Source organism: Hemicordylus capensis, chromosome 4 (genome assembly GCF_027244095.1).
Source record: "Hemicordylus capensis ecotype Gifberg chromosome 4, rHemCap1.1.pri, whole genome shotgun sequence".
Lineage (NCBI taxonomy): Eukaryota > Metazoa > Chordata > Lepidosauria > Squamata > Cordylidae > Hemicordylus > Hemicordylus capensis.
In genome coordinates this window covers 247,531,640-247,556,714 of record NC_069660.1, presented here as the reverse complement: position 1 = coordinate 247,556,714, position 25,075 = coordinate 247,531,640, and the positions used below count along the sequence as shown (strand labels likewise).

At 41.0% G+C, this 25,075-nt stretch overlaps 1 protein-coding gene across 10 annotated transcripts in view; it reads left to right on the top strand.

Moving 5' to 3' along the window:
- The window catches only part of ZNF521 (zinc finger protein 521), a 438,900-nt gene that overhangs the window by 33,295 nt on the left and 380,530 nt on the right, over nt 1–25,075 (top strand). For 5 of the 10 annotated variants that reach the window (XM_053246827.1, XM_053246823.1, XM_053246819.1 and 2 more), the window contains 2 exons: nt 3,766–3,822; nt 14,115–14,294. The exons of 1 other annotated variant lie outside the window; for it this stretch is intronic. Coding sequence is in view for 6 of the 9 variants with exons in the window: in XM_053246823.1 (XP_053102798.1) it covers nt 3,766–3,822; nt 14,115–14,294 (237 nt within the window). In the remaining 3 variants the exon portion in view is untranslated. The remainder of the gene's footprint in view (nt 1–3,765; nt 3,823–14,114; nt 14,295–25,075) is intronic. 4 more of the 10 variants (XM_053246829.1, XM_053246828.1, XM_053246822.1 and 1 more) reach the window with 1 other exon arrangement.

Sequence of the window (25,075 nt, the reverse complement as noted above, 5' to 3'; positions counted from 1 at the left end):
ACAATATTGAGGGGAGGAGTAGAAGCAGAGAGAATTTTAGGTCTGGTTAAAAATCTGAATGTATTACATACAGTAGCTAAAAGGAAGTGAAATTAATTCTCTTCTGAGCAGAACTGCTACAATTATGACCAAAAACTTCTCATGCATTTGGCCATCAGCAAGAAAGCAAGATCCATTTTGATAGATTCAAAATATTTGTTTGGGGGTATTGTCCATGTTACAGGGTCTCCCTGTTTGACAAATAGGGCTGATCTCATGACCATAAACAGGGTTGGAGGAGTGCCCAGCTGGGGTAGGAGAGGTACACACACTCTTGATTGGCGGCCATATGTTTACAAAGATAAAGGTAGGAGGAAAGGAGAATATTGTGTGGGGCTAAGAAGCTGGGTAAAACAACCTTTCATCCATCCTTCATAAAATACTGGGGGCAGAGTGTAGGTTGGCCATGCCTGTCCTTCCCAGCTCCTGGCTCCCACATGGTAACTCGCCCTTTCTCCTACCTTGATCTTAATATAAACACACGGCCGCTGATCAGGAGTACACTTGACTCCTCGACCAGTGTTCCCTGTAACAGGTAATCCCAGATGTTGTTGACTTCAACTCCCAGCATTCCTAGTCAAAGGCCATTGTAGCTGAAGATCCTGGGTGTTGTAGTCAACAACATCTGGGATTTCCTGTTGCAGGGAACAGTGTCCTCTTCCCTGGTTGGGCAACCCTCCGACCCTGTTTATGGTCATGGGAACAGCCCTATTTATGCTAAGTTTTTCTGAAGGGAAGAATTTGATTGAGAAACCAATGCAGTGAGGACTTTGTGACAGCCTGATCTCTGGAGGCAGCTTTCCTCACTTGTACCTGTAGGAAGGTGTGCTGTGTTTTTTGCCTAGGCACTCCAATCATAAAGGGCCAGAGAGCAACCTCATGTGGCAGCTGAGACTGTAGAATTTCTTAGGGAGTTGCTCTCGCTTTGAGGGCATGGAGATGATTGATCCATACTACTCCTTTTCTCCATACCTCTTCCAGTCTTTTGGATGGAGCCAATAGGAACTATGCTAGTTATGTAAATGTTGCCAGAGGCTGCCCAGCCTTCTTGGACAGTATTTTCAGAGCACAGATTGAGAGGGAGTTGCTGCAAGTAATGGAGGAAGATGTCTGGCACAAAGATTGCATTACTGAGATGCTCTCCTCACTCTGTTTGTTACGAGAAGACAAAACCCTAAATAGGTGGTTCCTTTACTCTTGTGCCACTTTAATCTTTCCTCTGTGTGATGTTTCTTGTTAGAGAAGCTCTGGGATTTCTCAAAAAGAAGTTACTGCTTCCTTCTTTTTGAATAGATGGGGATATAGGACTGTAGCCCACTGACTGGCAGAGCATCTGCTTTGCAATCCCAGCATCTCCAGGTAGGATTGGGAAAGACCCCTGCCTGAAACCCTGGAGAGCTGCTGCCAGTCAGTGTAGACAAACACTGAGCTAAATGGATACATGGTCAGACTTGGTATAAGGCAGCTTGCTCTGTTTCTGTGATAGTGGATGCAATGGATGAGGATGGGTTTGAACAACATGTAACTACCTGTGATTCTGCAATATCACAAACTTATGGATCTGGTAGGCAAGAGTAAGGTACTTGAGTAGACCCTACCCTGACCAGAAGTGTGTGTGCTGCTGGGAGAGATGAAGTCGATGCCCTTTCTGTCCTTTCTGAGATTCTAGAATTGACTTTAAAGATGAATCTCAAGAGTGGAACCCCCTAATTAGATCTTATCTTATCTTATCTTATCTTATCTTATCTTATCTTATCTATTTACATTTTATATCCCGCTCTTCCTCTGATGAGCCCAGAGCAGTGTACTACATTCTTAAGTTTCTCCTCACAACAACCCTGTGAAGTAGGTTAGGCTGAGAGAGAAGTGAGTGGCCCAGAGTCACCCAGCTGGTATCATGGCTGAATGGGGATGTGAACTCGGGTCCTTGTCCAGTGCTCTAACCACGACAGCGCGTTGGCTCAGATTGTTAATTGTTGTTGACCATACTCTACATCTCTCCCTTACCATTAGATTATTCCCCTTTCCAATTTTTTCTTTGTCGGAGCAACTAAAATAATGTTACAACTTAACAGTTATTCTGAGCCGTAAGACATAGAACCCTTCCTCACGATCAGTGAGAAGGGCTTGAGGGCAGGTGGCAGGGAAGGCTGCTTTAAACTTACCTCCTCTGCGGATGACCTCTCCCCGCATACCCAGATGATCCTCCACTGGCCCAGGCAGAGCGGAGGGTCGGGGGCCAGGATGCGTCATCCTGGGCTCTAGAAACCCCATAATGCACTGTGTGAGTGTGCAGTGCATTGTGGGGATCCCCACAGGGATGGGTGGGTGCCTGTCACTGCTACAGCACTGGCTAAAAGCAGCCGGTGCTGCACATGATTTTAAAAACAAAACAAAACACCAGGGCTAAGGGAGCACTTGCTCCCTTAACCTTGTTTAAGAAGCTGGCTCCACAGATGGTTTGCTGATGTGGTGCCACCGGCAGCTGGTTGGTTCCCGCGGGTTCACACGCGCAGTCAAGAGTGGGCTTGGCCTCTTTATCCCAGTCTTGGCTGCGCGTATGAACAGCCTCCTAATGAATGATGCCTGTGTGCAATACGTGCCTTATCAAACGCCTACTGGTATCTCTTTCAGCCTGTGAGGCTTAACATTTGACCAAGCAACTGTGCGTTTTTACCAAGGAGTTGTTAATCCATCCATCTTGGCTCTGTAACTTCTACTTACAAGGTGCCTGATAAACATAACATTTCTAAGATTTCTTTTCCTTTGGAATGGGAGAAGAGGCCCACTCTTTCAACTGTCCATTCAGATCAGAGTACTTGACTTTTGTTGGAAGAGCTTTGTGTTAAAAGCAGACTTTGACAAATATCCTTTGAAACTAGGAGCCAGCCCAAAAATGTAGGAGCCAGACAATGGTCACTGAACAAAATTACTAGACTCAGTGATGGACGTTGTGGAGTGAATGGTAAATGGGTTTCTCTTTATCCCCTTTACAAGTAACATACTTAGAAAAGAAACAGGATGGTCTGGGACAAATCTACCTTTACCTCTGAATATCCTAGTCTAGGTGCTAGAGATACACGCATCAGGTGGTATATAAATATGAGAAACAAACAAATAAATGGTTAAATGTCTAGGTGCCTGGGTTTTGTCAAGCTCTGCTTTAAAGTAATATTGCCACTTTCCTCCTTTTATCACGTATCTCCCCTACAATTTGCTCTGGTGCCTGACTTGGATGCTACTGCCAAATGTAAATTATGTGAATAGCTGCAGTGCAACTGACCCTAATGGCAGGGTTGCTGGAGTGTCAACAGTATAGTCATTACAAGAGAACTGTAATGACAGGTGGGTGGGTGTGAATTTTAATTTTTTTAAATCAGACATTGAGAAAGCAGTCATAGTTAATGAGTGGCTGCTAAAGTTAGGAGAGTTTTCAAGCAAGAATACAGCCAAAGACACTTATCTGGCAGAAAAGTGATTTGGTTTAGATTTCACAACATCTTCTGGATTGTCCAGAAAGCTGGTTAGCTTGTAGACAAATTGTTGGACTGTGATTCTCTAAAGCTGTGCTCCTTTAAAAGTTGATCCCGTGATAGACAGAGTTTCTCTTTTTCATGGTGTGAAGACATTGGTGGCCTTAAGTATGGAAGGTAGCAAAATGATATGTGTGGAATGTGTTAAGGTACTTATCTTTTATTTTATTTTTTTTTCACTTTTCCCTGACAGTAGAAGAAAATGAATTGGAGGATCAGGGAGGTGTGGGACAGGCAGCCGCGCAGACAGGTAATGCTGAATTAATTCATATGGGTTTCGTGTTTGTTCTGAAACAGCAGTGTGAGAAATATTTGAGCTGCTTTCAGTTTGTTACATTCCAGCATTATCTATTCTTAATTATCTTGAAGAGAGAAAAATAACGAACTCTCTCTTCAGTCCACTCCTTGACTGACATCCTGACCAATGAAACACCAGTGCAATGGAGGAAGTAAATCCAGACTAATGCCGTGCTGGTTCGTGCATGTGAGTGTGTGTGGCTTTTTACAACCTCCCCTTCTAAAAGTGCGATTTGCCTCTCAAATATCTATTCCTGAGGGTTGTGTAACCTTCGGGGAAATATTTTTGGGTGGCACAGAGCACTTCCTGGGGAAGGGGAGATAATTGGAATTTGACCCCAACGTTGAGCCAGTAGTGGAGCTAAGTTAGCTGAACCTTTCAGAAGCACTGGTGTTTTTCCCATTGCACAGATGTCAACCCTTATCCGTTCTCCCACCATCCCACACCAACATGGTTTCAGTTTGAGTGATTGAATGACCCTTATAAGACAGCTTGGACCATTTAACATTCAAGGTGCCTTCTTTTCAAACAAGAATATCCCATTAACTGCTAATATTTATCACAGCTTTAAAAAGAAAAGAACTTAAGAAACAGTTGTTATGCCTGTGAATCAGATCTCTGCACATACCAGCTTTTGAGGGCCATTTAAATTCCAGCAGCTTCTCCCTCCCTGCCACCCACCCCTACCTCCCCTGCCCCCTCCAGCAGAACTGTCAAACATCTTCTTTTTAAAGTTCAGAAGGAAGAAAGTCTGCAAATTGTAAACAATTTATATCTATGGATCTAGTGCATGCATACTTTTGGATTGTGGCCAGTCTCTCAACAGGCTGTTTTTTAAAAGATAAATTAGCATATAGCTTTAAATCCTAATCCATTGAGGTTTGTTAGCAGCCACTGATCCCTACATTTAAATCACCGGGAGTTTTATAGCTAAACCCTTAGTTCAGCCAGCAAGGTTTTAGGCTGGAGAAATCTGACCTGTTCATTATAATGAACAGCTATTAGAGGGTTAATAGCACATTGTTTGTTACAATGACTCCTTTCCCCACCTTCTGTTTTAAAAAAATTACTTAATTTCTGCAGGAATTACTATGTTATTTAGGAATGACTATGTTATTTAATGTCTTTGATTATTTAATCTCTTTCATTATTTGCTCTGTGAAATAATAATTAAATAGTCTTTGTTCAGCAAAATCATGTTTTTTTATTCCTGGTTATGGATGTTCAGAGGAGGGTCTCAAAAAATTTTCTAAATAAATTTTGCTTTTATAGAATGTGCTTTCCTTTAGACTTGTTTCAATGTAAAAAGCAGTTTCATCACAATGAATGTATAACTTTTATTATGCATGATTCATTTTATAAAATGGTTAATAGTCATGCAAACTTACTACATGAGACAAAATTGTCAGTGAATTTTATCTCCCAGTCAACTATATTCATCTTCATTAATCTTTGTGTCTCTTAATTTCTGGACTCTTCCTTTGCATGCTAAATTTTTCTGTTCTGTTTGGCTAGCCTAGGAGAGCTTTTATATAAAAACTAGCAGGTTTTATATAAAGAAATAGAACCTAATGTAGAATTCTATGTTTTTCTGGAAATGTCTGTAACTGGTTGAGAGAAATGAAATCCCATGAATGTTTTTATTAGAAGGGCTGAAACTAGATAATAAAATGTGAGGAGATGAAGACATTTCCCCCAAAAGGTTTTGTCCTGTTTTTGTTGCTTTAGCAGTTGAGAAGTTGGCTTCTCTAACGCTATTATCATTCCTCATAGCCCTTAAACGTAAATGTTTGTTTATCTGATTGGCATGCTCTCATCGTATCTTGTTTTTGACTTTACTCTGACACAGCAGTCAATGTATCTTATCCTGAGTTTACTAGGGTAATAATAGTTGTTTGCTTATTTATTTGTGGCAAAGCACACGGGTGCATCAGGATACACCTATAATGTTTTTGAGTGTTCCACATATGCTTTGATGCTGCAGTGAAAAGCATTCTTGACTTCAGCCACTGATCCTTTGGATTATTAGAAATACCACATACACAGCTTTCTGTTATGAGAGGGACCATGTCTCTTCTCCACCCTCAGCTTGGAAAATACTTTCTACATCAGCAATTGATATTCTGCATTTTTTCCTAATATTTTATACAATAGTCATCTCATACCAAAGCAGCATACAACAGCGGAAAGAGTCATTCCTTCCAATAGCTAACTCTGGTGGTTGAGTGTCTATCAGTTTGGACGCAAAGCAGAGCAATTTAAAAAGTAAGGTAATGGCTTCTGCATATTTACGGGATTTCCTACGTATGCAGGAGTAACTAAGTTCATAAACAAAAATATTTTAAAAACCAAACGAAAACAAAATACCCCAAACAGTCCTTTGAGTTTCTAGGTCCTCTGTGCTTTAGAATTTTTACTGCTCATAAGAGATAATAAAATGTCAAATTAATGTTATCTTGAGAACGGGAATTCCCATATTTTCTGCTGCATATTGTTTGGAGAGGGGGAAGGGAACACTTTATTCCTATTCAAACATTATTTATTTATGATTTTGGTTTGGTTTGGTTTGGTTTGATTTCTATAGCGCCCTTCCTTTACACATAGAAATACCAAATAAATAAGATGGATCCCTGTCCCCAAAGGGCTCCCAATCTAAAAAGAAACATAAGATAGACACCAGCAACAGTCACTGGAGGTATGCTGTGCTGGGGGTGGATAGGGCCAGTTACTTTCCATCTGCTAAATAAAGAGAATCACCATGTTAAAAGGTGCCTCTTTGCCAAGTTAGCAGGATTATGATGTTGTATGAGTGCACAAATGGCTGCACACTTGTACAGTTATCCCTCACCAATTGCGGTTTTCCCAATCGCGGATTTGAGTATCCGTGACTGGGAAATTGTGACCTAACCCCGCTCCTAACCCTAGCTCTTAGTTAAGGATAAGGAAGCAAGCGCTGTTGTCATTTCTGCCCCAAGGGAGAAAAACAAAGTGGTCTAAAGATACCAGAATTTGGGCAGACATTGGTACTGTTCACACATGGGCGGGGGAAAGGGATGGCGTACTAATGTCCTGGCTGGGAATGGGACTGATGCACCAGGAAGCCTCACCCTTCCTGCACTCATCACGGAGGCTATTCTCACGGTCATGCAAAATCGGGCTAAGGGATCCTAGCCTGATTTTGCAGGACCGTGAGAACCACCGGGCTCACAGCAGAGCCTGGTCTCACAAAAGCGGGTCACCCGCTTAAGCAACCCTCCCCTAAGTGCTCCGCTAACCTGAGCTTTCTGATCGTGAGTTGCTTTTGCACAGTTCCGCGGCATGGCAACTCACGAGTAGACCCCCAACCAGGAGGCTTAAAGCAGCCTCCCGGCTTGGGGGTCTCTCCAGTATGCCTTGCGTGCTTGCGCAGGGCATGCTGGAGCTTCCGGGAGCTTCGCGGCCCCCGATACCCCCAGCCCCCGCCGGCTCCATAACAGAGCTGGCAGTTGTGTGGGTGGCTGGTTCTGCTGCCCGGAGCAGACTGACTGCTCATCTGCAGGGAGAATGGGCTTAGCCTGCTCTCCCCGCAAACACCATCCAGGCTCTTCTCACCGACCGAGAAGAGCCTCACGATGTTTGAAGAGGAAAACACTGTAAGTGTGGTTGTGGTTGCTTCCATGATTGGCAGGTGGTTTTTTTTTTTGCCTCTTCTGTGATCGTGCATACACACTGCAATTGTATGGCAATCACACATATGGCATTTGCCTCTTTAGAAAAACTGCAGCGTTTGCCTCTTAAGTAACTGTGGGGTGTGTGAGGAGCTTTGCTGGTGTATCATTGCCGGAGGTGGGACTCCTGGGACACTGTAAAGGTAAAGTGTGCCTTCGAGTCAGTGTCGTCTCCTGGCGACCACAGAGCCCTGTGGTTTTCCTTTGGTAGAATACAGGAGGGCTTACCATTGCCATGTGCAGTATGTGATGATGCCTTTCGGCATCTTCCTATACCGCTGCTGCCCAATATAGGTGCTTCCCATAGTCTGGGAAACATACCAGCGGGGATTCGAACCAGCAACCTCTAGCTTGCTATTCAAGTCATTTCCCAGTATGCCAGTAGGTGGCTCTTCTGGGGACACCTTACAGTATCTATATTTTTTCCATGTGTGAAGAGAGCTCTTGTAAATACAATAATAAAGTCTGTAGCTGAGAACAAATTGAATGTCTGTATGTTGGTTGGTGGGGATACAGGAAAATGGAAGTTGTGTAGAGGGAGAATGGGGGAGAGGGAGGGAATTGGCCCACTCAAGCACTAACAATGTATGGTAAGTATCATGCAGGAGAAATTAGGACTAGGGATGTGTGTCCTGTGTTTTTTTTTTTTTTTTTAAAGCCTTCCCTGTCCTGCACTATAAAGGGTGGAAGAGCTACAAGGCTGATTGAAAAGTACTTCTCCTCTTCTCCTCTTAGGGATTATGGATACACTTCCGCATTCTGTTGCAGCCCCCACTTGTTTAAACAGAAAAGCATTAAGTAACAGCAATACTACAGTATATAAATAACATACGTCTGTATGCGGAAACATGGTGCTGAGAGAATGTTTCTGATCTCCTAACCATGGTTAGAGAGTATGTGCAGGCTCATGGGCTCCCTCCCCTCTCTTCCCAGATAGTTTTCCTCTTCCCTTCTTTGGTGTACTTTAACTATGGTATAGTGTTATGTCTGCTAACCGGGACTCCCCTTGTAACCAGAGTTTGATTCATGAAAGTAAGGGAAAAATTTGCATGCAAGAGATGAAGAGGCTGTGTCGACACCAGGTCTAAGATGGAAAAACATGCTTCTGTTGGAGCAATCTAATTAAATTAGATTAATTTAATGTATTTAACAATCTAACTATCTTTCTAATGGATTATCACTTGAAATGAAAGTAGCTGTTTCTCCATGTAAAGGTAAAGTGTGCCATTGAGTTGGTGTCGACTCCTGCCAACCACAGAGCCCTGTGGTTGTCTTTGGTAGAATACAGGAGGGGTTTACCATTGCCTCCTCCCGTGCAATATGAGATGATGCCTTTCAGCATCTTCCTATATCGCTGCTGCCTGAAATAGGTGTTTCCCATAGTCTGGGAAACATACTAGCGGGGATTTGAACTGGCAGCCTCTGGCTTGCTAGCCAAGTTATTTCCCGCTGCACCATTAGGTGGCTTCTCCACGTAAACCATATCCAGAATTGGTTGGGGTTTTTTTAAACCCATATCCAAAGTTGGTTTGTTTTTTTGATATGCATGCGTCCTACAATTGGGTGACAAAATGTGGCATTGCATTTAGCCCCATTTTGTGTTGGGTGGGTGGGCTTTTCAAAATGTCTACAGATTTACTTATTGACACATACATTATTTTTTGGTTATGTCTTGACTGATGTATTCCTGCTGCAGTCCTTTCAGGCTGATAGAGTTAGCTGTCTCACAAACTAACGCAGGATAAGAAGGCCCATACATGCTGCTAGAAGTTTTTCTAGTAATACTTTGTATCAAAGCTCTGGCTCTTTCCATTAAATGTGCTTTTTATGGAGTACCAAGTTATAAATGTAGTGCAGCTACGGCATATTAATCTTACTGCAGAGATTTAATGAGGCAGTTGTTTTGCAATGGACACTATTGGGAGCAGACAGCGACAGAGTTTTACTTCACCGCTGAACTGCAGAAATATTCCTTTCCTGGTCATAATTATAACCACATGATCTCTTAGTTTTCCTTTCTTTTGCCAGCACTTTTCCATGCAGAAGTGGCTTGGAAGGAGGTCCATTAAAACGCAGTCAAATGGACTGGAAACTGGGCTTTTTTCCTGGTAGCTTGACATTTTAGGCTCTTGATCAGCTATGGGTTCTTGTTGCGTGGAGAGAAATATGCAAGATGAGTTTCAAGCATACAGATAGTCTTTGCCAGTCTACTGAGATGGCTTTTAGATATTCATTACTTTTTTAAACTTGACTTTTATATAGGTTATAAAAAGTAAATGTGGTGAGACCTAATTTTTACATGGATAGAATAGAATTTCGGCTGGTTGGCCTTAAACCAATTTCTTACTGGAAATTAATTGAAGTCCATGGGTTTATTGCTGCTAACTCTTTTAAGCTTTTGCAGTTTTTCATTTTCTTCCAAAGTTGCTGTTTTATTAGACCAAGTTACAGCAATAACATCCCTCATGAGGAGGAGAAAGAGGAGGAGAAAGCCACCTGCCAGGACACATAGTAATGGGGAAAATATACGACTTGCATTTCCATTTATAAATAATGTTAAACATAATCAGGAACAGAAAACTGCAGTTCATTTATGTACTATATTAATAGTTGCAAGATTTTGTTTAGGAGCCAAAGCTGACTTTTTGTTTACATTAGGTAATCTTATAAAAGAGATCTTGCAGATGGAGTGGTGATATACAGACTAGCTGATGTATTGGATTGTTCTGTATAGAGTAGTGATTTCTGTTTGGGTCACCAAGCTTCCAACAGTTTGTGTTGGACCCCAAATCAAGCAAGGAACAACTCACATAGAGAAATAGGTTTCCTGTGCAAGATGCTGATGTGGGACGGTGCATAGAATCCAGCACTCCACCTTGCACATCAGGTCATCTCTACAATCAAACATTGTCAAGAGCAGCAGTGATGCATTTTTGGAGCCCTCTTGAGCCTTTCCCCATTGGTGAGGGTGGAGTCAGCAAAGTCATGCCTCCTACTTGTCATCTGTTTAGCAGAAGAGTTAGTGATGCCACAGACCTTTGAGTCATGATTTCATATCTAGGTCAGTATCTGTCAATCAGAGCCAAAATTCTTCTGGTAGGACCCCTTGCCTGACATTGTAGGACCCCTTGTAGGACCCTTTGTCCTACAAATGCAATGCAGGCAGTTCAGACCTGCCTGCACTGCTGTGGGGCTCTAAATTATCCAGCATCTGCTAACTCTTGTGTGATCACATAAGAACAGCCCTGCTGGATCAGGCCCGAAGCCCATCTAGTCCAGCATCCTGTTTCGCACAGTGGTCCACCAGGTGGCCCACCAGTAGCATGTTGCATGCTACTTCAGTTGGGAATTGTGGAAACAGAGCAAAGCATGCAATTGCTCAAGAGCCAGTTGTGTTGTGCAGCCATGTTGCTATGTGACTTAACAGCCCTGCAGCAGCATGAGCGGGTCTGTGTAGCCTGTATTACACTGTGAAACACGTCAGCCCTTCTAATTTGGTGCCACTGGCTTCAGCATTTAAACTCAAAATGAATGGTAGTTGTATTTGAGAGGTTTATGTGACTGGCTATTGTGATATTTGAAGATGTTTAGTGTAGAGATCATGTATGCCAGCCTACAATTGGATGACAAGTTATAAAAACTCAAGCAGATGATGGTTGTTTAGGTAGCTGTCATATTGCTAGTTAGAGAAGTGGAGTTATAGTCCGTGCTGGTGTATTTTGAATGTTGCCCACAAAATTCACGTGAGAGGGCTTGGAAGAAATCTAAGTTCTTAGACTTAGAATGAATGGTGCATTCTCAAATTTCACATTCTTTTTTGTTTTTTAAGTTAGTTTCTGATCCTCATGGTTATCGGAAAAAGGTTTGGAAACATGTAGCTAGTGACTAGACTACACAGATGAGCCAGGCTTCCTGCAGATTCCAGTAAGCAGACTCCTTATAGTCAGTTTTGCCTAATTTATTCTGGGTGAAGTGTTGGGACATTCTTGGTGCAACTTTCATGGTTGCCATTGATCCAGTGATTCACCTGACTTGGCTGCAATAATGTGTATGTCATCATTAGTTTAGGAAGTAGCTCTTTGTACCATCCCTAAAACAATTTTGGCAGCTTCCAAGTATCTGTGACTTTATTTTACAATGGAGGTGTCTCTTTCCTCCCAGAAAAAAAGGCAAGTAGTGGAAATATATTCATCCAGAAAGGCAGAGGCTGCCATAACTCATTACAGAGAAGCTGTGACTGAACCCAGGTCTCCCAGGTTTCCCCCTTAAGAGTTGACCTAAAAACTAACATAGCATTTTGCTAGAACATACATTGTGAAGTTGCAGCAGAAGGGACTAAGTTGCCCGCCTCTTATCCCAATAGAATTATATCTGTGAATGCTTAAGTGGAACCAACTCTTTCCTTTCCTCTACAATGACTCCCATTATGTAATATGAAAAATAATTCTAACATTAATATCTAGTTCTGTCTTTGTAAGGTGCATTGTCATAATCGGTTTTTCTGGTTGCATATCCTAAGCTATGTGTGTGTGCATGCCTGCTGTATTATTGGATTCTTGTTAAGGGCCAGCATTCATGAATAATAAGTACCAAGTATTGTTGCATCCCTTTCTCCCCTCTAGCATGCTACTTAAAGCAAAGTCAGACTCTACCCTTATTTTTAAAACAAACAGGTCTGTAAACTTTATGTGCAGCATTTAAATAGTCATGTTAAAATTCAGACCCAGTGCCCACATTTCCCTGAGTGCTGTCAGTTTTATGAGATGAAACTGGGAGCTTGAGCTGAACATCTAATAGTATGCATTGTGCACATACTGCCTTCCAACAGGTGTTTAATGATGTCGGGGTCAGTTTGCAACAGTTAAGACAATTATTTCTTTTCCTCAGCTGCTTATAACCTAGTGGTATTTTAAACTGCTTGGCTAAGGTTGCTGCAGTGGCTGGGAATGTACTTACAAGGAAGTTTGGAATCCAGGTAGTGTGTTAAAGGAAGTTAAAAAGGTCTTTCCTGTTTGTTCAGCATGCATCGCTTTTGAAGCAACATAAGAGCTGTATCATACAGTAAGGGAATTAGCAGGTACACCTCATACCATCCATGGGCAGGACTATTCCTTATAATGTATGAGAGCTGTGTCATTTTTTAAACTGTGTGTGCATTGCAAATGCACACCATGAGAACCCGTGGCCAATCACAGCTTCCTACAGTGTATAAATATAGTCATAATTATGCCAAATAAATATATTTATTGGCAGCATAAGCTTGCTTTTGCTGCAGATGAGCTGGCTTCTGGATCTGGGAGGGTTGGTGCTCACAATTCTGCACACCCAGATGGTCTGCTGATTCCCCTGGCAGTGTGGAGGTGTGGGGGGTCAGGACGCGTTATCCTGGCCCCCAAAACTTCCACAAGTTCTGGGCAAAAGCAGGCTGGAAGGTTGGGCCTAATCCAAAAATACAGTATTTTCTAAGAGGAATATATTTCTGATTAATTTTTCAAAAATGTCAAGGAAGGAATCATCAATATGTTAAATAAACTAATATCAATTACCTTATCTCTATAAGCATTTAATGTACTGTATAGCAACATCCTCACTCTTCTAATAACCCTAATAAAGGGCTTCTTTGCCACCCCATTGCCTCCCCCAAACTAGTTGTAATCCCATTGTAATCCCAAAATTAGTCCTAATGTATCCATGTGACATGGGTAATCTTTTGAAAGTAATTGATAGAATAAGCTTAAATTCTCATAGCATTTCAGCACTAGTCATATAGATACCTGAAGTTATGCTGGTTGATGTTTAATTTCTACAGTGTGTAGGGGATTTGTAGCGACCAGGTACAGTATGTTAGAACCTCTTATTGAGCTCATCATTGCTATCCTGGAATTAGAATTAGATTATCTAGTTGATCCTCACTATACAATTGTTAAACTGTCTAATGATGGAAAGAGGCCTCTTGGGCTAGTTATCCTCTATAGGTTAATACTTCTTTGGTAAATTAGCAAGCAGTTTACATAATTTTAGAACTTCTGTTTTTAAGACATTTTTTAAAAAGTTGACTACAAGCTGGCTATTTAGTGAAACAGTATCATTCTCGTGACATTCAGCTGGCTTTAAGTGTTTTTTAAAAATAGTTACAGCACAGTCTTCTGAATTCACTCACTGATCCATTTTGTCTTTTTCATTAGATAGTGCTGAATTGTAGAAGGGATTTATTCTTTTAAATTATTCAAGTGATGAAAAGCCCCCAATAGTTGTATTAAAGCTGACAAAATTAACAGTGACGAATGGGAGTGTTTGACTTTTGCAGGGGGAGTGCTGTTTGGGAAGGAAAATCATTGAAAATAGAAAGGATAGATGCTTCCGCTGTTTATTGAGCGGTAAAATCTAGTGTAATGTTCATGTGCTGCAGGCTCCAACCGAAAGTATTTTCGGCTTGTTGGGTAACCTAAACAACAACAAATATCCAATCTGTGTCCTCTTTTTAAGAAGAATCCATTCTCTAAAAGCCCTGGGGTCATAGACTTGATTTTCTTTCAGATCTGAACTGTAAACTAGAAGACAAGGCAGAAGATGGAGAGTTGATAGATTGTAAGAAAAGGCTGGAAGAAGGGGAGGAGTTAGAAGAAGAAGCTGTGCACAGCTGTGACAGCTGCCTCCAGGTGTTTGAGTCACTGAGTGATATCACAGAGCACAAGATTAATCAATGTCAACTGACAGGTAAACAATACTTATCACTTTGTAACTCTTTGCACTGTTCTATTTCTGATTTCAGGTCCCTTCTAAGGAGGCATGTTCACTCTCTTATTATTATGTTTTCCTTTCGCTGTTGTTTTACTCCTGAAAGTGCTCAGATTATGCTTTCCGTGTTGCTGACGTAGGCCTGGGGCAGCATTATATAGTGAATTGAGTGCTATTCAGTTTGTAAGGCAGTATGGATAATTATTGCAGTCAATGAAGCAGCGTTGGACCTTTCTGTATGCTTGACTATTTCATTTGTTCCTCCAAGTTTCTGTCATAAAACATTACTGGCTTGAATGCTAAAAAACCAATGTGGATCCAGCACCGTGCTTGCCATAATGTAGGGCTGCAACTCTTGTTTTAAGATATTGACACATAGTAATCAGTGAGTAGAACTTCAGAAACAGCAGGACATTATACCAGTTACTGCAGCATGTTGTCACAGAGCCTCATGGGAGAAGTCAGGCTGATGACACTTTGGACAAAAATGCTAATTGGTGTTTTATTTTTGAGTCTGTGGGCAGGAATTATGGGAGGGTCTTATATGCATTTTCGTGCTTGGTTTTCTTAGTTTGGGATTGATAGCAATAAATGCAAATACAATCCAAGTGACTTAATGGAATATACCCTTGAATATTTAGCAAGGAAAGAACCCACCCCCAAATAACCTGATGTGGTAAACCACTGGAGTCCTTTGGTTTTGAGACTCATTCAAGGCTTAATAAGCTTTCTTTAAAACTCTTTTGGCCTCAGAAGCAAGAGGCATTACATAGAAGCAAACCAAAATAGCCCAAATCCTTGCAAAGCAATCCAGAAACTTTAGCACAAAAGAATGCAGGACTGTTCCAGAAAACAAATAATATTTAAAAAATCATGGTTTTGACATCAAGAGTAATTTCTGAACCAATTTCTGGTCCAGCAAATAGCAACAGGCCCTTGGTCAAACCAATCAATTATTCATTAACCTTCTATAAGGAGGGTCTGTATCAAAATAACGTGTTTGCCCCATTCTCTGCCATTGTTTCTTCATTCATTTAAGAAAGTACTTTAATTTGTCTAAGCCACTGAATTCAGGTCATAAGTATCATGCTTGCAGGATATTAAGCAGATCGTTATTCTAATGGAACAGACCATATGCTCTTTTGAAATTAAGGAATTCAGACTTGCCTTTTACAATACTATATGCATGTATTCTGTAGTGCCTCTAATTGCATTGGCAGAGTGGCCACACAAGACCATAGCTCTGGAGCAGAGATGATGCAAAATATCCCAAGTTCAATCTTTAACATATCTAGTTAGAATAAGATCTCTGTAACGGCTGGGTAAGAGCTCTACCTAGGACCCTGGAGAGGCATGGCCAGTCAGGGTGGATTGTAGTGGATGAATGGTGTGACTCCGTATAAGGCCCCTTCATATGTTTATACAGAACATCTGGTACTGAAGCTCATTCGTGGTGAATAGGGAAAGGGAATGGACATACAAGAAAATATATTGAAATATCTCTGCCAAATAGAAGTAGCAGTCAATGACAATGTGTTGAAGATCTAACAAAATCTTGAATATTTTCCCAATGCTGCCTTCTATATTCCTTTTTGTTGTTGATCTTTAAAAGTGTTCTGCTCAGATTTGGCAAAGTCAGCCTTTTCATTTCAGTCCAGCACTTTTTAAGATTCTACTTGAAATGGCCCATCTTATGTGTGCAGGGTGCTGGTGTTTATAGGCGAATTTTTCTCTCTCTTATCCATGTATTGTTTTCTTAACATCTTCCCGTTAGTCAACTCATTTGCACCTGTTTGGTAAACATTCTCCCTTTCTACAGCAAAGATCTCTGCCTCCATTTTCCCTTCACCACCCCTTTGTAATTCCCAAGCTTCTCTCACCAGAGCTGGGTGTTGAGTTGAGTGACTGCAAGCAGCATGAACTGAATATCTTGCAACTGGGGAACTGAAGCGAAAGGAGAAATTCCTGGAGCAGTGCTCCTGATCCACTTCACCCCAGGTCATGCTGGAGGGCAGAACTTGCCATGCTAAATGAGGGTTAAAATGGGTTTGCCACTTGAGCAAATTTAAAAAGATGTTTTTCAAAAGGAGGCATTGAATCCCTAAAAAGCCTGGTGTCTCAGTGTTGTTGGAGAAATGGCTATTGTTATTGGGTAAGAAATCAGAACTGTTCAAAATAATTAGAGGCGGTGAAATAAAAGCCTCTTTCTATGCTGAAGAATTGATCTTCATTCCTTACTGCTCCTGAAAGTAAATTGAGTGTACTGTGCTTGAGACAAGCTTTATACAAATATTATGATATATTTTTAAAAAATGTTTTGGGTTTTCTCATGCTGTGCCCATTTCACCTGTTGGCAGTTTTTATATCAAATCACTAGCTTACTTTAGCTTAAGAGTAATGATAATATTTATGGAAGAAATGGTGACTGTTTGTATCCAGGTTATTATAGGATCAGTTGTCATATTCTGGGTGATTAGTGGCTTTTGACCAAGAGCCAGGATATGTTGCTAAACTGTTTGCTGTGTATCAGAGTGGCATGAAGTAACTCTCTTCATGCTTATACATTTTTCTGAAGGTTCTATTTTTCCATTTTCTATCTAAAAACATTACATTTAATCGAGCCTTAGAAACCCACTCCAGCCCAAAATTCTGAGATGGTTCTTAAATTAGCCTGCTAAGTGTATGCTTTCATTCCTTCCATGTTTTGCGTAAGTCAGGCTCAATAATGCCAAGATAATGTGACCTAGTAACCTAAATATAGATTTATGAGGTACTACTTAGTCCAAAGATATTTGCTGCATTTAGCAGGCATTGATTTTTATGATGCTTGGAGAAATGGTCATCTCTTCTGAACACTAAGCTACATTGTCTCAGAGAATTAGTATAAATCTAGGATCCTGTTTTGCAGACACAATTAAGTTCTAACTTCAGCCCTGTTCAGATGTTGCTTTCTTCCTGCCCTTGTTCCTCCCTGACACTGCAAAATCAATGCTTCTCCAAAGGGGATCAAAGGAGATCCCATGTTTAGATAAATGTAGAACCTGGCATTTCAGTCTTAACTTTTTCCTGCAGTGAGGGAAGAGAGAGCCTATGAGGCCAATCTCTCTTCAGGTGGGCAATAGTATCAGGCCATAAGTTCTGAACCTCCACTTACAGTTGAACTCTAATTCTGAACCTGTTGCAAGTTCTATTAATGCTAATAGGACTTATTTCTGTATAACAGCTAGTTTTCTAATGGGCAGGGGTGGATGGGACACAGCTTGTCAGTCTTGAAACAATTGAACTGTCTTGAATCCCTTATGTATACCTTTTTTTTTAGGTCCTGGCCTTTTAGATGTTCAGCTTTTATGCATTGTTTTAATTCAGCTTTTATCATCCCTCTACAGGTTCTGTTTTAGTTTCTATTTCTTTTAAAAATCTATTTATATAGGTATTTATAACATGCCTGTCAGCTCCCAAAGGGACCCCCAAACTAGCTTGTAATAAATAGCAAAAAAATACAATAACAAGCCATTGCATAATACAAAAATTCCCAAGTCATTAGATAGTTAAATTTACAGCAAAATTGGACTAAAACATTGAACAGTCAATTTTATATATTATGTTATCATTTAAAGTTTCATCTATATTATTTGCTCTGAGAGGCTGTTGCCTGAAGAGTGGTTAGAACACTTAAAAATAAAATAAACAAACAACAACAGTAATAGTCATTCGAGAGAGCTGGGTTTTGTGTGTGTGATTCTGATCCACAGTTCCCCATGTGTGTGGGAAACATACGTTGTGCGTGACTTTTAAAAATTTGGACAAGCCTTCTGTGATGTTGACTAAGGTGGTGGAAGGGGAAAAGAGTGGAGACTGCATGTTTTGAAGTTAGGGGAAAGCCACATTGTGCATGTACATCTCTGGACTGGGACTTGTTTTCATTATAGGAATTTAAGTCTTCTGCTGCTTCCCCCTGCTTTAAAATGGAAAATAGCAGTAAACTTACTCAGCTATCCTAATAATTCTTTTGGAATAATTTCAGTTCAAATGGAAAGCATTTAACATTTGTAGACCAAGGCCACAATCCAAAACAGGGTTCAGTGTGTTTTAATCTCATTTGTTTCAATGGATTGTGATGCCGCTCCAAACACACAGGCGTAGTCTAGTGTGCAGCCAGGGTTCTGTACTCAAAATAGTCCACCACATTGAAGAGAGTGATGCCTTTTCTGCTTGCACTGAACTCTGTTTGCACTGTGGAGTTGTGGATCATGATTCTTGTGTGGATGCAAGTCTTGCTGATCCCTGTCTTCCATGTGAATGGAACAGGTTTTAGGACTGGCTCATCGGGCTCAGTCCCAAACCTTTCAAAGTTAAACACTTTTGGCTAGGAAGATGGTGTCAAAAGTGCACAGACAGACAGACATTTTTGAGAGTGAGTGATTATGTGGCAAAAATCATGAATGAAGTGCGTTCAGATTTGCTTACATGGATTTTTAAGAACATGCCCCAGCTGTGTGACAGAATTGTTATTCCTGTACTTTGCTCGCATTTCCTTTCTTGATGCACAGAAGAACTTTAAAGGCATGATTCACCCTATATATCAAGCTGGATGTAAGCTATGTTGACATAATGCTCAATCCACCAAACACTGCCCCTGCTCAATGGGATTTGCACATGGCCACTCTGTATAGACTGCTGCATAGCTGATTGAAAAGTTGTATCATAATATTGATTGTGGAGAGAAGTTCTCTCTGTTATTGATGATTTTCCTTTTGTTGCTTTACTACAGCAGGCAGCTAACTTAATCCTTACACAGGGCTGTGTGTACCCTGTGCGCAAAAATAAAACAAAACAAAAACAACTGTGCCAATGTAATCCAAATTATGTGCCAAGAAAACCTGCATAAATGGTGGAATGCTTGTTTCTGCTTGAGAAGAGCTGGGAGGGGTAATGGCAATGTAAAACACTGAGACCCTGCTCTTGGCTCTGGGAATCTTATTTAGTCATCCCTCTGTTTTATGAGATTGCATCAGTCCTTGCTTATCATTTTGAATGTCTCTTAACATTCATTAGAATTTGAGGAGCTTTTTTTTAGAAAAATGAAATCAGAAAGTCTTGGAAGTTCTATACTCGCATAGCCAAATTCCATGTTTTGGAATTTGTGTATAAAATCTCAGAATATACACAGCCCTGCTTTTAGATAACTCCTGTTCTCAGATTAAAAACAAAGGTTTATGTGGCATCTTAAAAACCGACACATTTATTGTGTACATAAGCCTTTATGGGTTAAGGCTCATTTCATCAGATCATGAAATGTTCTTCTTGGGCAGCATATAAGATGATGGTGTTTCATACTAGCATAGTCTTAGTTTAACCAGATCATCAGGAGAGGTCCGTCTGCAGTTACCACCTGCCCGTCTGGTGACTATTCGGGGATAGGCCTTCTCCGCTGCTGCCCTGATGCTTTGGAATGCACTCCTTGTTGAATAAGAGCCTCCTCATCTCTGACAACTATTAAAAAGTCTTTAAAGATGCATCTGTGTTCACCCATTCTTTTAATTAAATACTATTTTAATAGTTTTAACATTATTTTAAAATTTTAAATTGTTCTAATGTGTTGACTTTTTCTGTTGTCATTTATTCTGTTTTATTGTAAATCGACCAGAGACGTAAGTTTTGGGTGTTATAAAAATGTTAAATAAACAAATAAAACCAGATTTGTGACTTCAGATTTTATTTCTGAAAACAAATTGTGTGGAAACCAACAACATTTATATTCCTTTCCCTTCCCATCTCACTGTGTGTCTCTGGTGACAATCTATTACAAAAAATAGTTAATAGAATCTCACTAGAGAAGTAGTTGCCATAGTTATAGAATATCTATTTATTTTTAAAAGTTTCTATCCCACCTATCTCACAAGAATTTAGCAGTTTACAATCATAATGTAAAATTGTTAAAAAGTCAATACAAACTCAGCAGCAAATTAAGAAAGGTAGAAGCACACCAGATTAGAGGAAAAACTACTACAACATCTTAGGAGTTGCAGCAATCAGGGAGGGCCGGTTTGAAAAGCCAGTTCCTCAAAGACTGATCAGGACAGAGGGGCCATTCAAGTCTTCTGGGTGATGGGCAACAGACAACAAAGGGGCCACCAGGGAGAAGGCTCTCTCTTGCGTGGCTGCCCTGAACCTCTGAAGTGGCCATGCAAGAGAGTTTTCCTAAAAGATCTTATGGGATGGGTGGAGTCATGTAGGAGGAGGCAGATTTGGTTCAGTTTAAGTCTGAGGGAATGGAATGGCCCTACCTATTTTCTATTAAGAAGTCCACAAATTCAGAGAATATGCAGACATGCTCATTCCATATATTTATATGAAATTAGATGTGCTCACTTCATGCATTTTTGCAGGCAAACATGGGTGTTCTGCAGTGTACAGGTATATACTCAATGGGAACCGTATCCAGTCATGGCTTCCTGATGAGTGTGGCTATATAGTACATATATCTGCAAACAGATGCTTGTCCCTGTTTGTATTTTATGCTTAGAATATGTAATATTAAGTCATGTCCCTGTGCCTGAACCATATATGTCCATAACATGTTGTGAGTTTTTGTTTTTGCTTTGAGCTTGATGACATCTTTTATAGGGTGAACTAAAACTACAACATGTTATCAAGCCTCTGGTGCGGCTCTTTTTTTTCCAAAGCAGCAACTGACCAAAACTCATTCTATTTTTATGGGGTTGACTTGAAAGTAAGGGAAGGGCTGCCCTTGATTTCCTCTAGTTGTATCATTTGAATGTAATAAAGCATGGACTAATGCTTGCAGAAAACCTGGGGCTTCCATCTCGTAGAGTTCTTGCCAGGCTCGGAGACTGGGGCCCACATGAGTTTGCATATTGTAAAGGTAAAGTGTGCCATTGAGTCGGTGTCAACTCCTGGCGACCACAGAGCCCTGTGGTTGTCTTAGGTAGAATATGGGTGTGTGTGTGTGGTGGGGGTACTATTGTCTTCTCCTGAGCAGTATGAGATTATGCCTTTCAGCATCTGCCTATATCACTGCTGCTCAATATAGGTGTTTCCCATAGTCTGGGAAACATACCAGTGGGGATTTGAACCGGCAACCTCTGGGTTGCTCGTCAAGTCATTTTTCCACTGCTTGCATATATGCACCTTGCATATGCAAGGTGGCTTGTATATAGTAGGGGTGTGATTGATTGATTGATTGATTGATTGATTGTATTTATATACCACCCCAAACCAAGGTCTCAGGGCGGTTCACAACAAATCAATAAACAAAACATTAAAATCAATTTTAAAATTCTAAAAACAATTTAAAACAAATCAATAAACAGTCTAAAATTTAAAAAGTTAAAAAGCCTGGTTAAAAAGTTGAGTCTTTAAACACTTTTTAAGAGCTGCTAGAGACAGGGAGACTCTTATTCCCACGGGAAGCATGTTCCAAAGTCTTGGGGTGACAACAGAAAAGGCTCGTCCCTGGGAGGCCACCAAGCGATATGAAGGTAGCCACAGATTTGCCTCCCCTGATGTACGCAGTAGACGATGGGGATCATGCAGAAAAAGACACTCTCTTAAGTACCATTGACCTAAGCTGTTTAGGGCTTTATAGGTTATAACCAGCACTTTGTATTTTGTGCGGAAACTTATTGGCAGCCAGTGCAACTCCTGTAATATAGGAGTAATATGGTCTCTTCAAAATGACCCGGAGACCAACCTGGCTGCTGCATTTTGTACTAATTGTAGTTTCCGGACTACATAGAAAGGCAGCTCCACATAGAGCGCATTGCAGTAATCTAGTCTGGCGGTTACCAGCAAGTGTACTACTGTTCTGAGATCATGAACCTCAAGAAACGGACACAGCTGGCATATCAACTGAAGCTGATAGAAAGCGTTTCTGGCTACTGCCTCAACCTGGGGAACCAGGGAAAGCTGTGGATCCAGAAGCACTCCCAGACTGGGTACCTGTTCCTTCTGAGGAAGTGTGATCCCACCTAGAATAGGTCGATCAACATCGCTTCCTGAGTGATGATCCCGCATAATAAGTACTTCCATCTTGTCTGGATTCAATCTCAGCTTGTTATCCCTCATCCAGCCCATTACTGCTTCCAAGCAGGCATTCAGGGAGGATATGCCTTCTCCTGGTGAAGTTGACATGGAGAAGTAGATTTGGATGTCATCAGTGTACTGATAGCACCCAGCACCAAATCTCCAGATGATCTCTCCCGACGGTTTCATGTAGATATTATTGGAGACAGTATGGAGCCCTGAGGGACCCCATATAAAAGTTCAAATTTTGAAGAGCAACAGTCTCCAAGTGACACCATCTAGAATCTGTCAGAACGGTAGGAACGGAACCACTACAAAGCAGTGCCTCCCACCTGCAACTCCCTCAGACGTTCCAGAAGGATACTATGGTCGATAGTATTGATAGCTGCTGAGAGATCCAAAAGGACCAACAGAGTCACACTTCCTCTGTCAAGTCCTAATTGGCAATCATCCATCAGGCCGACCAAGGCAGTCTACACCCCATAGCCCGTCTGAAAACCAGTTTGAAATGGGTCTAGATAATCAGTTTCTTCCAAGACCGCCTGAAGCTGGGAGGCCACCACCCTCTCATTCACCTTGCCCAACCATGGGAGGTTGGAGACAGGCCTGTAGCTATTAAACTCTGAGGGGTCCAAGGCAGGCTTTTTAAGAATATGTCTAATAATTGCCTCCTTTAAACAAGGAGGCATCCTGCCCTCCCTCAGAGAGGTATCTGTACTTGTCACCAGGCTCTCTACAACAAACCCCTTGCCAGATAGTATAAGCCATGTTGGGCAAGGAGCAAGCAGACAGGTGGTAGGGCGCACTGTTCCGAGCAGCTTGTCCACATCCTCAGGAGTCACAATCAGAAATTGATCCAGTCTAACCACACAGTAGGAGTTGCTGGATACCTCTGCATCTGACACTGAGTTAACTGCGGCTTCTAAATCTAGGTCGCCCCGAATACAAGAGATTTTGTCCACAAAAAACTCATTAAAATATAGATGGAGATGCATACGTAACTCATGGAGTAATGTGCTGAAATTTCATTTCAGCTGCTTCTAGTTGGTAAACTGCCTTGATATTTAAAAAGCAGTTTGGAATGGTAGTTGTCTCTTTCCAGAAAACCACCAAGCTTAGAATAATCTACCAAGGACTGGGGCATAGCTGAGACACATGGCCATTTCACAAATTAAGTTTTGTAGGTGTACGATTAAAACATTCTAGTGTAGAGCTAAAAATGTAAATGTGCAAATAATGCATTGTTCTCCCCTATGTTTTCCTTTAATCAGGACTTGCACTAAAATCCTAAGACTGCTTTTAGACCTGAGTGGCATTTTAAAAATGGCTGAGTTCTTGGGCAGAGGGAGAGCTGTTGTGAAAGATCATTACTCTCTATAATGCCAGTACATGTACGGAGTGCGCATGTATGCACCCCGGGATTGTGGTAATCTTTTGTAGAAACATGTTTAGTGTTTGCTTGGAATATCATCTTCAATTGTTATGACCAAAGAGAGGTGAAAAAGATTTTCAGATGGATCTGTTCCAAAATGGCTGATGACGGAAAGGATCCATCATCCTTTAAACAAACTTCTGTGTTAAGAAGTAGAACTTCATGTTCTTAATTCTTTCTTTGGACTAAAAGGTCACCATCCTTAGTTGGGGATATCACCTGGGAATGGTGTAAATGTAACTGAGATCTCTGACCTGTTAATAAGCACCAGGAGAAGGAGATAGGGATTATTCCACAATGTGCCCTGGGGGTACTTTTCTTTTAAACTTCCAGCAGTGTAGCTGGAACTGTTCAACTTTTTATTTCTTTCAGTTTTACCTTCAGGGGAAAATTGATCGATTTGGAGATGATTATTCCATAATCTCTGAATCTTTCTTTCTGCACATTGCATTGGGAACTCCTTGAAGTTTAAAGGCATTGTGTTTCCTCTGTGCATTGTGCAGTGAGCCCAAAGAATATGTGGGGACAGCAGTCTTCTTTAACACACTGATAGTAGAAACATTTGGAACTATAATACTCACATTTATACTGAGGTTATATCTTGAGCACAAACTTCTCACTGTTTCTGTTGTGTCCTCCCTGCTTTAGGTAGTTTCTGGGACAGCGTTAGTATGACAGGGCAAGATGGAAAGAATTGAAAAAAAACTTCAATTTTGGTGAAAGCCAAAATTACACATATTTAGCAAATTATTTAAATTTCATGAAGCATTTGGAGTATTAAACTGACAGTTTTAAGCAAGAGAATATTTTCTAATTTGTTTCTAATTTGCTGTTTAAAAATCTGTAGTATGTTTAGAAGAGATAGGAAAAATAAATTAAAATAGGTATTTATTGCTATTGTGCTAGAGCACTATAGTCAATGAAATCCTCAAGTTCATTGCCAGTATTTCACTATTACCAGCTCCAATGAAGTGTATGGGGCTGAAGCCTGTGAAATGCTTTAAAACAGTGAGGCTATTCTTACGATCAGCCAAAAGCAGGCTAAGGGAGCCTAGCTTGCTTTTGGCCGATCGTATGCTGCAATGGGAGCTGCACAGTTCCCGGCAGCAAACCTCCCAAAGTATCCCTCCCCTTAGACGGGGTTAACAGAGTGAGTGCTCCATTAACCTGATCCATTTGATCATGTGTCGCCATGGCACATGGCAGTTGTGTGGGTGGCCGATCTGGCCGCCCAGGGCTGCCTTCTGCCAACTCTCCCTGCAGACCCAGAAGAAGCTCTCCT